A 15,180-nucleotide genomic window follows, 5' to 3' on the forward strand; every position below is an offset into this window, starting at 1 on the left:
ACTGAGCTAAAACACTTCCTGTTGGAAGTGTTTTAATCATAGTTTTAATTTCATTACTTGTGATTGGTCCATTCATCTTTTATATTTCATCTTGGTTTAGTCTTGGAAGATTGTACTTTTCTAAGAATTTGTCCATTTCTTGTAGGTTTTCCATTTTTTTTTTTTTTTTTTTTGTCTTTTTTGTCTTTTTTGTTGTTGTGTTGTTGTTGTTGCTATTTCTTGGGCCGCTCCCGCGGCATATGGAGGTTCCCAGGCTAGGGGTTGAATCGGAGCTGTAGCCACTGGCCTACGCCAGAGCCACAGCAACGCGGGATCCGAGCTGCGTCTGCAAGCTACACCACAGCTCACGGCAACGCCGGATCGTTAACCCACTGAGCAAGGGCAGGGACCGAACCCGCAACCTCATGGTTCCTAGTCGGATTCGTTAACCACTGCGCCACGACGGGAACTCCAGGTTTTCCATTTTATTGGCATATAGTTGCATATAGTAGTCTCTTACGATCCTTTGTATTTCTGTGATGTCCATTGTTCCTTCTCCTTATTCATTTCTAATTTTATTAATTTGGGTCCTCTCTCTTTTTTCTTGATGAGTCTGGCTAAGGGTTTATCGATTTTGTTAATCTTTTCAAAGAATCAGCTTTTTGTTTCATTGATCCTTTCTATTTTTTTTTCACTTCTAGTTCATTGATTTCTGCTCTGAACTTTATGATTTCTTTCCTTCTACTAACTTTAGGTCTTCTCTGTTCTTCTCTCTCTAGCTGCTTTAGATGTAAAGTTAGGTTGTTTATTTGAGCTTTTTCTTGATTTCTGAGGTGGGCTTGTAATGCTATAAACTTTCCTCTTAGAATGGCTTTTGCTGCATCCCATAGGTTTTGGAGTGTCATATCTTTGTTGTCATTTGCTTCTAGGTATTTTTTAATTTCCTCTTTGATTTCTTCAGTGATCCATTGATTGTTTAGTCTCATGTTTGTGTTTTTTGCAGTGTTTTTCTTATTGTTGATTTCCAGTTGAATAGAGTTGTGGTCGGAAAAGATGCTTGATATGATTTCAGTTTTCTTAAAGTTACCGAGGCTGGATTTGTAGACCAAGATGTGATCAATCTTAGAGAATGTTCCATGTACACTTGAGAAAAATGTGTATTCTGTTGCTTTATGTCTATCTGGTCTGATGCTTCATTCAGGGCCTGTGTTTCCTTATTGATTTTCTGTCTGGATGATCTGTCCATTGCTGTTAAGTGGGGTGTTAAAGTCCCCCACTATGATCGTGTTATTGTTGATTTGTCCTTTCAGAGTTGTTAGCAGTTGCTTTATATATTGTGGTGAACCTATGTTGGGTGCATAGATATTTAAAATTGTTATATCTTCCTCTTGGATTGATCTTTTGATCATTATGTAGGACCTTCCTTGTACCTTAAAACATTCTTCATTTTAAAGTTTATTTTGTCTGATATGAGTATTGCTACTCCAGCTTTCTTTTGATTCCCATTTGCATGGACTATTTTCTTCCATCCTCTCACTTTCAATTTGTATTTGTCCCTAGAAGTGAAATGGGTCTCTTGAAGACAGCATATATAGGTTTCTTATTTTTCTATCCATTCAGCCATCTATGTCTTTTGGTTGGGGCATTTAGTCCATTAACATTTAAGGTAACTACTGATATGTATGTTCTTATTGTCATTTTATTAATTGCTTTGGATTTGTTTTTGTTGCTCTTTTTTCTTCCCTTCTTCTCTTGTTCTCTCCTCCTCTGGTTTGAAGACTATCTTTAGTGTTGTATTTGAGTTGATTTTTCTTAATAGTTTGTGTATCAATTGTAGATTTTTGCTTTGTAGTTATTCTGAAGTTTTGATATAAGTATCTATATATATACAAGATTGTTTTAAGTTGTTGTTCTCTTAATTGCAAGTGCATCTCCAATGTCCTGCATTTGTATCCTCCTCTTCTCACAATTTCTGATTTTGGTGGCATAATTGTGCATGGATGATTTCATATCTTTACTGTATGTATACCTTTACTGGTGAGCCTTGTCATTTGTGGTATTTTTGTTTCTGGTTGCGGCCTTTTCTTTTCTGCCTAGAGAAGTTCCTTTAGTATTTGTTGTAAAGCTGGTTTAGTTTTGCTGTGTTCTCTTAGCTTTTGCTTGTCCCTAAAGCTTTTGATTTCTCCTTCATATCTGAATGAGAGCCTTGCTGGGTAATGTAATCTTGGCTGGAGGTTTTTTTCCCTTTCATCACATTAAGTATATCATGCCACTCCCTTCTGGCCTGCAGAGTTTCTGCTGAACAATCTGCTAATAGCCTTATCAGAGTTCCCTTGTATGTTATTTGTTTCTTTTCCCTAGCTGCTTTCAGTATTTTCTCTTTGTCTTTAATTTTGGTCAGTTTGATTAATATGTGTCTCAGGGTATTCCTCCTTGGGTTTATTCTATATGGTACTCGTTGCACTTCCTGGGTTTGAGTGAGTGGTTCCTCTCCCATGTTAGGGAAGTTTTTGGCTATTATCTCTTCAAATATTTTTTCTGTCCCTTTCTCTCTCTCTTCTTCTTCTGTCACCCCTATAACACAGAGGCTGGTGCCTTTAACGTTGTCCCAGAGTTCTCTGAGACTTTCTTCATTTGTTTTCAATCTTTTTCTCTTTTCTGTTCTGCATCCGTGATTTCCACTAATCTGTCCTCCACCTCACTTATTTGTTCTTCTGCCTCCTGTATTCTGCTCTTGACTGCTTCTAATGAATTTTTTATTTCAGTTATTGTAGTTTGCATCTCTTCTTGCTTAAGTTTTATATCTTGTATCTCTTTGCTCAGTGTGTCCTATAAATTATCCATCTTTGCCTCCAGTTTATTTCCAATGTCTTGCATCAACTTGAGCATCAACAGTCTAAAATCTTTTCCCTGGAGGCTGAGAATGTCCTGATCACTTAGCTGTTTTTCTGGGGTTTTTTCCTTTCTCCCTTATCTGAGTTATAGTTGTCTGTCTTTTCATTTTTATAGGTTTTTGGTGTGGTGACCTTTTTACAGATAATAGAGTTGTAGCCTCTCTTACCTCTGGTGTCTGCCCCCCTTGTGGCTGAAGTTGGTTCGGGGGCTTGCTGTAGGCTTCCTGATGGGAGGGACTGTTGTATATGGAGCTGATTCCTATCTCTCTGGTGGGTGGGGCTTTGTCAGCTTTGTGCCTGGGGGCTCTTTAGGCAGCCTGTTTACTGATGGGCAGGGCTGGATCCCACCTGGATTATTGTTTGGCCTGGGGCTTCTCAGCACTGATGGGTGGGGCCAGATTTTCCCAAAATGGCCACCTCCAGAGAAAGGCACACTGGATGAATATTCCCTAGAGCTTTGCTTCCAATGTCCTTCCCCAACAACAAGCCACCTTCACCCCTATTTTCCCAGGTTGTCCTCCAAGAACTGCAGTCAGGTCCAACCCAGATTCCTATGGAGACTTTGCTTTGCGCTGGGGCCCACTGCATGTGAAAGTCTGTGTGCGCCTTTTAAGAATGGAGTCTCTGTTTGCCCCAGTTCTGTGGAGCTCTTGGGCACAAGCACCACTGTCCTTCAATTCCTAATGCTCTGGTAGCTCTTTCTCCCAGTGACAGATCCCCACCCATGGGAGTTTGATGCAGGCCTCAGAACCCTCACTCCTATAGGTGAGTCTCTGTGATACAGTTACTTTCCAGTCTGTGGGGCTTCCTGCCCGGGAGGTATGGGGTTGTTTATATCACATAATCTCCCCTCCTACCTCTTGACTGGCTTCCTCTCTGTCTTCTGGAGTAGGATATCTTTTTGAAAGCTTCCGGTCCATTTGATTGAAGATTGCTCAGTATTTGGTTGTAAATTGTGTTGTTTTTAGGAGAGCAGTTGAGCTGCAGTCCTTCTATTCCTCCATCTTAATCCCATATCCCATTATTATTTTGTCTTTGCTTTTTTAAGTTTATTTAAAAAACAGCAAACGCTGAGATGATCAGTTCTTAATAGGAGAGCTCCATGTGAAGACACCAGATAGAAATACCATTTTGTTGATCTGGTTAGACATTCTTTGGCCCTTGTCCATAAAATAGTCACCATTTATATTTTAAGCAGCCTTCATACATGAACCCTTAAATTAAAAATGACTTTATATTAAAATAGATACTATTTCTACAATAGTTGCTACCAGGGCTCCTCAGAACATGCACACACAAACCTACACGTGGCTGTGTGCACATGTGCCCCCCTCACATACTTACCTGTCTATTCAGGCTGTCTTAGCCAGCTCAGAGCTTAGGGTTGCTTATTGCAATCGTTCTTGGTATACCTGGACCCTGCACACCATTTATAAATCATTTCCATTCCAATCCAAAGCTCCAGCATACTTATAGAAATATAACCCATTGTGGGCTACCTATAAAGTATCTGATCTTTTTTGTTTGTTTGTTTTCTTCCTTCCTTTTTTTTTTTTTTTTTTTTTTTGAGGGGGACACCACACAGCCTATGGAGTTCCCAGGCCAGAGATCATATCCCACCCACAGCTGTGACCTAATCACATGGAGTTCCTGGGCCAAAGATCAGATATAATCCAAGGTTGCAAACTAAGCCGCAGCTGCAACAGTGCCTGATCCTTAACCCACTGTGCCGGGCGGTGGATTGAACTGACGTCTCAGCACTCCCAAGATGCTACTGATCCCATTGCCCCACAGCAGGAGTTCCCCAAAGTTTATTCTTTTTTTTTCTTTTTTTTTTGTTCTTTTTAGGGCCGCACCTGTGGCATATGGAGGTACCCAGGTGAGGGGTCGAATCAGAGCTACAGCTGCCGGCCTGTGCCACAGCCACAGCAATGTCAGATCCAAGTTGAGCCTGGGACCTACACCACAGCTCAGGGCAATGCTGTATCCTTAACCCACTGAACGAGGCCAGGGATCAGACCTGTGTCCTAATGGATGCTAGTCAGGTTTGTTTCCACTGAGCCATGATGAGAACTCCCCAAAGGTTATTCTTAACCAACAGTGCTGTGTTAGAAAAGAGATAGAAGGAAAAACAAAACAGAAAATCTGTACTTTGTCTCTTTGGGCTACATTAATCTATGTTAAGTCATGATTCTTTTAGTTGAAGAAATGCAGGCTTCAAATGAGGAGCAAGTTTATTTTTATTTTGTGTTCTAGTGCCTACCATTATAAAGTTGCAAAGTCTATAGGATAAAGCTGAAGATAATTACTAGTGGGAAATCTTATTTTGAGAGCCAAAGGGGAAAAAAACCACCAAATTTATCCTACTCATTTGCTATTAACATTTTAATTTGAAAATTGTTGTACTGTAATAGGGCAACGCTTCATCTAGTGCAGTATCCTGTTTATAATAGCAGGCCACCCTGAGTGTTTCCAGCAGAAACTGCACTACCCTCTCTGGCCCTGGGGCATGTTTGCTGGGAACCCCTTTCCAGTTTTTTTTTTTTTTTTTTTTTTTGCAAATCAGTACAAGTTATCTCTTCTTCACTGACTAGTTAAGGAAACTACCTTGTTGTAAAGGTACTCTCTTTAATGATAAGTTCTCATTAATGTGTATGAAAATGTGTTTCCACGTTTCATACGCATTATGAATACTCTCCAAGAAAGAAGAATGTTAGGTAATTTATATGTTGAGTGCTAACATAGAAGCATAAATTAGATTATCTTATTTTATTTTCACAATAGCCCCGTAGCCCTCTGAGGTGGATATTACCACTGTCTCCATTCTACAGATGAGAAAACCAAGGCACAGAGATTGAGAGTAAAAGTTCATTTCACAAATTATTTGTTAAGATTGCTGTTTGTTTGTTTGTTCATTTGTTTTACCACAGTATGCATGTTGAAAGTTGGCTAAAGCTGAGTGCTGACCCTTTAGAAGATAGACGTTTCCGTATATATATTTTTCTTCCTCACACTGTTCATGAATTCAAGTGTGCAGAACCTGAAAGGAGAACCATTGCAGGAGCCCAGCATGTCTCGTATAGAGTGGGTGGTGATGAAAGTTGCCTCACCTCCCACATCCATATACACAGAAGGTGCGGAGTAAGGAGGTAAAGAGCCTTCTGGCAAAATACCCAGCCAAGAAATGTAACCATTTTGTGAAGGAGATCTTCACATAATGTGTTAGCCAGTTATTTTAACAGCTAAGAAATTCTTGAACTTCACTTCCAATTTAGTAATCTATATACAGCAAAGTGTCTGTCTATAAATTCCTGGAAGAAAAGGTCAATAAAGGCTACCCATATGTACTATCTGTTGGTTGTTTGAAGTTCTTAGTCGGAAGAATTTTTCATTGTATTTTATTTTGATAGACAACAGATAGATTTATTAAGATAGGATGTTTGTGAGAGAGACAAGCAGACAGGCAAAGAAACTTTGCCCCGAGGATTAGGTGGGCTACATTTTTACAATTCAAGGGAAAGTGGGGATGGGAAAAGACTGCCTTCTTCCTCGCTCAGAAGGATTTCTTAAACCAACTGTGGTGCTACCGGGAAGATGAGTAGTTTGAGTTTGTCACTCTTCCACTTTGGTAAAAGTTCTGGTATTCAGAGTGGAAAGAAAAGGAACAAAGGGCATGGATGGTACATATGCAAAACCAACCCCGAATAGCTAAGAAGTGACTATACAGAATGGAGTGGCTCTTTAACTCCATAAGATCCCTCCAAATATTGTTCTAAGGATGGAATGAAGATAACAGATGTGAAAATGTGGTACTTTCAAAACTAAAACTCATTAGACACATGCAAGTTATTAAAGAGCGGTTCCTTTTTTGGTATTTTTTTATCTCTGTTAGACTCCTTCCATTCTCTCCTCCCTCCCTTTCCCCTCCCCCTCTTTTTCCCTTCTCCCTCCCGCCCCCCCCAATTGACGGGCTATAAATTAATCACTTTTTTTTTTCTTTTTGCTCACCTAAATTGTTTCATTACCATAGTTTCCTTTTCATTCTTTTTCCTATATACTTTGTATCCTTGGAAGAAGCTGGAACAGTCTCTGGGTTTCTTAATTTATTTCACTCAAATTTTTTCTCTTTAGCTTTGCAAGACAGATTCTTCTTCCTGCTCTTCCCTGATTTCTCTTCTTTTATACTCTGCAGTTTAAAGGTAGATAGCAGTAGGTGACCAGCGGTGAACTGGTTGGCTTTATTGGCTGATACTATGCCTTTTGCATCATAGATATTCAAAAATAAGTATTTGCCAACTAGCCAAAAAAGAAGCAGGTGAGCTATAGATTTCTTTTTCTCCTTTAGTATTTTTTTTTAAGTGTTGACTTGCCCTAAATTTGAGAACTTCATTCAAGTACATAGGATTACACAGCTTTGGCTGTTTGCCTTGAATATTGCTGTTTCTCTTGCTAATGTAATGGGGCAACTGCTTTGAGGCAAAGGAGGAATGGTGTTTGATTTTGAAGTACTCAAAAAACCTTTTTAGTCTTTAGGCATTTCTTGAGTTTATCTCTGTTTTGTCACCTAAGAGAAACAAGGACCATGAAGAGATAACTCTTATGTGAAATCCTCTGAAAGTCACGGTAAATTCCCAGATGTCATCCTAGAGTGATGCTAACTGATATTCACTCTGGAAGCCTAGATGATTGGTCTGTTTTCAGCCATGTCTCTTTGCTTGCACTTGAGAGGGCTGATCTGAGGGAAACTGTTGCTTGATTTGTTAAAATGATTAATGTTTTCTCCTTCCATCTTTTTAAAGGAAATGGCAAAAATCCTTAACCATCCCCGAGTCTATGCTTTTCTGCACATACCCGTCCAGTCTGCCTCTGACACTGTGCTCATGGATATGAAAAGGGAGTACTGCGTGGCTGACTTCAAAAGAGTAGTGGATTTTCTGAAAGACAAGTAAGTCTGTTAGCACTTAAGAAAATAACCATTTCTCTTTTCTTTTAAAAGCATGTGGCAAAAATGTGCTTATGGCAGGCACAATTAAAGGTACCAGAGAGAGGTGAGACTTTCGACGCTTTCCAAGCCTTTAAGTTTTCCTTCGACACCCTTGATGTGGTTTCTTCTTTCCCCTCAGTTTATATCCACCTGTGCATCACCTACCATTAATTCGTGTAAGGTTGCCAGTCTTTCTAAGGTCATGTGCATGGTGTCGTTTCTATACCTGACCTAGGAGATGAAAACGGCTTCCGTTTGCTGTGCTTAAATCTCCTTTAATGTTGCTTTTTGAAGTCGTCGGCTGGTTTTGACATAGCGATAGGTCAAATCATGTCACTACAAAAGAGATAGTTTTCTACAACATAACAATTTTGAAGAGTATCAGGGAATGGCTTTGCTTTTACAATACTTATCCCTATAGTATTCTAGAAGGATTGAGATTTATAAGGTTTTGGGATTCTGGTTTTTTTTTTGTTTTTTTTTAACTTCAGATTGCCATTGACCAAAATTAAGGCATATTTACACAATCTCCGACATAAATGATCATTTCGTTTCCACAGAAAACACTTGCAGCCTGTAATTATATTCTTCAAAATCCTACTTCTCATCATCACCAAACATTGAATGCCTTCTGTGATTATACAAGGCAGGAAATAGTGCCGGCCAAGGTCAGATAATATGTTCTCAAGTCCAGGGCACTGTTCTCCCCTGTGGGGCTATGTCATTTATCTTGGCATATTTGTGGCATGGGTCTTCCTACGTTCCATAATTTTTTCCCATAATTTTTTTCCTCTGTTGTTTTTCTCAATTAAAATACAACACTTTATTTCCATCTTCTTGGACCTTTGTACCAAGTCCTACGTGGATGTGATTGCTTTATACAAATTGTAAGCAATTATTTTTTCCACCTTCCATTAGTCGCTTCTCCTGACTACATGTAAAGCTTAAAAAAAAAATCTTTTTCTTCTTCTATTTACTTTCTCCTTCCGTCTTCATCTTCCCTTTATGTGTCTAATTTTTTCTTCACCTCTAGGCATTTCTTGATTATCCTGACCACCAGAAATAAAGACATTTAGTGTGCATTCAAGCAGATTTAGCTAATTGTTAAGAGTATTCAAATCAGTGAATAGAAAGTATATTTATTCTAGGACTTCATAATTATAATCATTAAGTATATACAACTTTCAAAGTAGAAAACGGAATAATGCTGGATCTCTGTGATCTCTAGTACTTCCTGATCATGAGCAGAACGGAGGGCAAGGCTAGAGAATAAAGATTTTTATCGTAAATGTCTGTTGCTAGCCTGTATCTCTCCTTTGCATTTATTCGAGCTTATTATAGGTAAATTTGTCTTGTGTAAGGGAGTCTTTTTGAGCTTGCTGGTGCTGGTGAATGGCATGTTTTCAGACTTGCAGATAAATTGTTACATCTCTGAAATGCCTGGCCTCTTGCTTAGGAGAGCAGTAACAAATCATGCATAGTCCATACCTGTTGCACAAGATTTGGCCGAGTGTAGACATGCATTCTGTTATGCAGAATAGACTAGAATACTTTCCAAATAGTTATTTGCATCAGTGTGATTCAGCGAGGTGAAGGAATCAGCACTGCTCTTTACCTCCGTTTGGGTGAGTGCTGACTCAGTTGTTGTTCGGGGTATGGCTGTGGCTACCTAACTGGGTAGCAATTTCCCAACAAGTTCTAGCCTTTTATGTTACTCCAGAGATGGACCTTTTAAATCTGTTGCATCTTGAACAGTTTCAACAGCATCCGTAAGCTAAATAAGGGTCCAAGGATGACCACATTACAAGTATTAGGATTTCGTGCTAAGCTCATTATTCCTTCTTCAGATTCTGAATTACCCCCGAGGCATCCACATAGCTTTTCTAGAACTACACCACCTGTCTGGAAATCTCCAGAACCAAGTACTCTCCCCCAGAGATCTCCAGTATTTCCAGCACTGGAAATATCAGAGATCTTGGAGGAGGAACTTCGAGATGCCTGGAGAAGACACCACATCCCACCCATCCATCTGCAATCTCAGTTTCAAGTGTTACAAATCACTGGAATTGGAGAGTATGAGTCTAGCCAGTTAGCATCTCCAGGTGACTTTTATTTTTATTTTTTGCCTTTTTAGGACTCCACCCACGGCATATGGGAAGTTCCCAGGCTAGGGGTTGAATTGGTGCTGTAGCTGCCAGCGTACGTCACAGCCACTGCAACATGGGATCCGAGCCACATCTGCAACCTATACCACAGTTCATGGCAATGCCGGATCCTTATCCCACTGAGTGGGGCCAGGGATCAATCCTGTGTCCTCATGAATACTCGTCAGGTTCATGACCACTGAGCCACAACTGGAACTCCCTCCAGGTGACTTTAAAAAATTAACTCCACACTGTGTATACTTTTAGATACCTTACCAGAACCAAAAAGTTGTATGTTTTGTTCAGCTGAGCATGTCACATAGGAAGATAGAATAGCCTCCCTCTTGTGAGGACTTTGTAATCTAACTTTACTCTTTAATGGAAAAGTGTCCCTCTCCTCTCCGGGAAATCCATCCATCCAGAGAGGAATTTCCAACTATGATGGACATTTAGAAATAAACATTTCAGGCAGACTTCTGCTCTGACATTTGCTTATTTTTCCCTATGAAAACTAGCACAGCTTTATGCCAGATAGATTAATGCTTATTGGAAGCACCTAAGTTTCAAGGGTTGCTATAGAACCACTAGTCTAGATAACTGATCCAGCACAAAATTATTTTGTCCAATGCTCATTAAAATTTGATTCAATATTGTTATTCTTAGAAAGAGGGTCTAAGAGGAGTTCCCATCCCATCATGGCTCAGCAGTAACAAACCCAACTAGTGTCCATGAGGACGAGGGTTTGATCCCGGGCCACACTCAGTGGGTTGGGGGTCCAGCATTGCCATGAGCTGTAGTGTAGGTCACAGATGCCGCTCAGATCTGCTGTGGCTGTGGCTGTGGCTGTGGTGTAGGCTGGCAGTTGTAGCTCCAATTGGACCCCTAGCCTGGGAGCTTCCATATGCCTCGGCTGTGGCCTATAAAGCAAAAACAAGAGAAAGGGGGTCTGAGATTAACCACATTGCCCTGTTTTATGCCTACCACTAACAGTCATACAATGACTGTCACTTAAAATGGTGTGTCTGCCGCTCTCTTTTTTTTTAGCTTCTGTGTAAATATGGCCCTTTTCATTTGCATCCTGTTTCCGCTAAAGCCTTTGAAGCCTTTTTTTGTAATGAGAGCCTCGCTTATTTATTTTTTTTTCTCCAGCAGAAAGAGGCTTCTTGAATATTTGTGTTATGAATTAGGGACAAGGCATTTCCTAATCTGTGTCCTCAAAAAATCCAATCTTTAAAGCAACCTACAGCATTTGAACTGAAATCCACACCATGAGATTTTACCTGAAGCTGTGGGCTTTTAAACTACTGATTCAGCGGTATTTGTGGTGCCGTGTTTCTCAAACAGCGGAGGTGAAATCCTTTTAATTAATTTTCTTTATAGTTGAAATTGGCCCATGTTTTAGCTGGGAGCAGAAGTTTACGTACGAGCCAACTTGAAGCTGATTCATTATTCTCTTCAGTTGGTTGAAAGTTGGCAGTTACTATCATAACAGCAGCTGGATTGAAGATAACCTAGTAGTGTTGGCACATGTTGAGGCATATGGGAATTTATTAAATCATGCAACCTTTGCAAAGAAAAGTGTCTAAATTACTTAATATACTAATTTAAAACAGCTGGTCATGAGCAGACAATCATATGACTGAAATTATTTAGATTTATTAATCCAGTTGGAAAATATAACTAAGTAATTTGATGTTTTTATTTACATGGATACGATGATTTCTTGAATATGTAGTAGGATTTATAGGGATATGGAAGAAAACTCCATAGAACAAAGCAAGAGACACAATTCTGATTTTTGATTTGTGTTTTTATAATTTTTAATAAAATTCTCATAAATTTTTTTACTTTCATTACCTGTCACTTTATTGGCTTCTCTGTTGTCTTTTAAATATAATACTAGGGTTTTTTTAAAGTATAAAACTCGAATCACTTATTTTTATTTTCTCGTGTGTTTTTTGGGGGGGTGTTATGCCCATAGACTATGGAAACTACTGGACTGGGGATCAAACCCACACCACAGCAGTGACCACATTGGGTTCTTAACCTGCTGAGCCACCAGGTCACTCCCTTTTTTTTTCCTGTCATTTTAAAGAATTACTTCCCTGTAAGAGGGTTTTTCACTGTGATGTCTGAGGAGGGACGCAGGACCTTGGGGCCTTGGAGTTAATTGGGTCCCCTCCATCAAGCAGCATTAAATCTGCATAATCATTCCCTGGCATAGACCATATATTCACATATAGTTTTTTAAATGACAACATGCAGAGTTCTTCTCTTAAGTATATCTTCTAATGCTACGTTAAAGAACCACTTCTCAAATTCGCACATGGATGTATTAAAGGAATATGTGAGACTGTCCTATTGATAGATACATTTTAAGAAATGACATGGTTTATGAATGGAAAGACCTAACTGTGTGTACAGATTATTTTGTTAGAAATCCAGTGGCCTTTTGGTGTACGTTAATTGGAACTTAAACTTGGAAGACAGGATTCATCTCCCTCACTCAGTAAATAAAATATGAATGAATTCATGAGCTTTTTGTTTTTATTTGCAAGTTATATGAGTCTAAAGTAAGTCACACCAAACGGTAGCATCTTTGCCTTGACTTTTAAGTCCATGGTATTATCTGAGTTTACTGTTATCATTTGTCCATGGGCTGTCGTCCAGATAGAAGTATCTGGATTAATTTGTCTTGTTTCTCATAGAATACCAACCCCTTTAGCCTGGGATGTCCTCTACGTTAACTCTACCCTGAGATTTACCAGGGAAATGCCCCAACCAGTAACCAGTGAGCACTCAGAGTAAAGGGGAATCTGAGTGGGGATGACAAACTAGAAGGGAAGTGGCGGCTCTGCAGAGAAAGTTCTGTCCTGTGAACTCTCCATTGTAACCTCAGACAGTGAAGGGGCACAAGGGCACGAAGCCAGCATCCCTTTGGCAGGGTGATTTCTCTGAGTCACAGAGTTATCTCATACTGTCCAGCCGGTCCTGTGACCTCCCTTTCCAGTCTGTCTGCAGAAAAGCGATGCTCACTCATTAGCATCCGGAGTTCTTTTTCTTCCTTTTGTTAGTCCCAGTCGTCCATGTGTCTATTCTGGAGCACAGTCTGATAAAGGACAAATTATTACTAAGCTTGTATTCTTTTCTGTTTTTTTTGTTTGTTTGTTTGTTTGTTTTCTATCCAGTTTTATTCCCAGTGGCTTGGAAACATAAGTAGCAACATTTGTCAGACTAGAAGAAAAGAAAACTGCAAAAAAAGAAATAAATAAAGAAAAAAGAACTATTCAGCAAGGATTCAGTAATTAAATTTTCTTCCAGATGCATTCCCAGATGTGTTTCTATTCACTGAATAACCACCTCCAAAATAATTTAGGCAAAGCACTTCCAAGATGTTTTCTGGCTCTATTTCATCATTTTTAATATCTTTAACTACGTTGTTATTTTGGGAGTCCCTGAGGTGTTGTTCATGTTTTTATCTTTTGTCAGATTCTTTCGGAGATAGTGAAGTCCCGTTCTCTTCCTTTTTCTCCCTTTCTGCTTTTAATTTTTTTCAAGAGAATGAATACATGTAATTGGAACAGTTATCAAATAGAATAACATTTACTTTCTCCTTTTTCAACGTGGTATTATATTTATATTTGGAAGATTTTGACGTCATGTGCTAAATACTGTATTATTTGGGGATTACCCCAAATTTGATTCCATGAGTTGAAGGTAATTACATTTTCTATTGATTTAGCCTTCTATTTTTTTCCTAACCTGGTCAAGTGAGAAATCTCATCATCCCTAATCTCTTTCCACCTGCTTGTATAATGCAATTGTGTTATTCTTCTTAGAAACTGAGAAGCTACCTTCCCTTCATCCTTTGTATGTTTTCTCTACCTCAACATTTTGTTGTAAACATGAGTCGCATATGTATAAAGTCTTATATACTAATAGTAAGCATTTTTCCTTTTAGAGTGGTGTTTTTATTCCACAGGGCTCACATATTGTCTTGATGTTATCACAAAAGTCTAGGCAAGTGTGTAGGATAGGTATTTTTTATCTGTACTTTATAGAGTGAAGGTCAGAGTTCCCGTCATGGCTCAGTGGTTAACAAACCCTACTAGTATCCATGAGGACGTGAGTTCGATCCCTGGCCCTGCTCAGTCGGTTAAGGATCCAGCATTGCCATGAGCTGTGGTGTAGGTCACAAACGTGGCTCAGACCCCCAGTTGCTGTAGGCTGTAGCATAGGCCAGCAGCTAACAGCTCTGATTAGACCCATAGCCTGGGAACCCCCATATGCCATGGTAGCAGCCCAAAAAAGGCAAAAGACAAAAAAAAAAAAAAAAAAAAAGGCTCATTGAAATTCCATAGTGACTTAATATGTAATAGGATAGATCCCAATTTCAATTTCTACTGGATAACAATCTACATTCTAATAGTAAATGCTAATTTAATATTCACTTTTTCATTTATCTGTTTTGTGCCCAGCACTATAATAAACGGAACAATAACAGCACCAATAATAATACTTAACATGCTACTAGTAGTAAAACCAATAAATAATATTTTTGAGTTTTACTTTTGTGCCAGGTCCTGCTATGAGGACATTGCATATATTAGCTTATTTAATCCCGAAAGCTGTAGGATGTTAAGTAATTTTCCCACAGTTATGCAGTTAATGATAGAACCTCAATCAAAACTCAGGCCATGTCACTCCTGAACCAGTACCCAACCATTCCGCTATCTTGTTTTTTTTCTAATCTAAGGCATGCTGCTCTAGGGATGGAGACAGTAAGGTGGACCCAACACATACTGAGAAGATAAAATTTACAGTGTATGCTTAGGAGGGAAGATGAGGAAGGTAGGACTGAGTGTCAAGGATGACTTCTTGGTGTCTTATCTTAAGACATGGTAGTTAACCCAGGTAGGGTAATGAGAAGAATTGGGGTGGAAAAGATAACAGCTGTGGTTTTAGATGTATTGAATCTGAAATGCCTCTGTAGAACATCGGGGAAAGCTCCTAGGCTGTAGAAAACATGGGTCACACACCCAGGAGGGCGATGGGGGTCTAGAGGTTAATGCTTGGCAGCCATCAGCATTTGAGTGGTAGAGGTGGGTGTGAGCTCATCCAGAAGAAAGCAAGGAGAAGGCCAACAACAGAAGTGTAGGCAACACCGGTACTTGAGTGA

The 15,180-nt window shown here is 39.4% G+C and overlaps 1 protein-coding gene across 10 annotated transcripts in view; it reads left to right on the forward strand.

Annotated features, from left to right (window-relative positions):
- CDKAL1 (CDK5 regulatory subunit associated protein 1 like 1) overlaps positions 1-15,180 on the forward strand; it is a 658,999-nt gene that overhangs the window by 422,112 nt on the left and 221,707 nt on the right. For all 10 annotated transcript variants that reach the window (XM_005665616.2, XM_005665619.3, XM_005665620.3 and 7 more), the window contains one exon: positions 7,673-7,818. In XM_005665616.2, the coding sequence (XP_005665673.1) occupies positions 7,673-7,818 (146 nt within the window). The remainder of the gene's footprint in view (positions 1-7,672; positions 7,819-15,180) is intronic.

Source organism: Sus scrofa, chromosome 7, assembly GCF_000003025.6.
Source record: "Sus scrofa isolate TJ Tabasco breed Duroc chromosome 7, Sscrofa11.1, whole genome shotgun sequence".
NCBI classification, from domain to species: Eukaryota; Metazoa; Chordata; class Mammalia; order Artiodactyla; family Suidae; genus Sus; species Sus scrofa.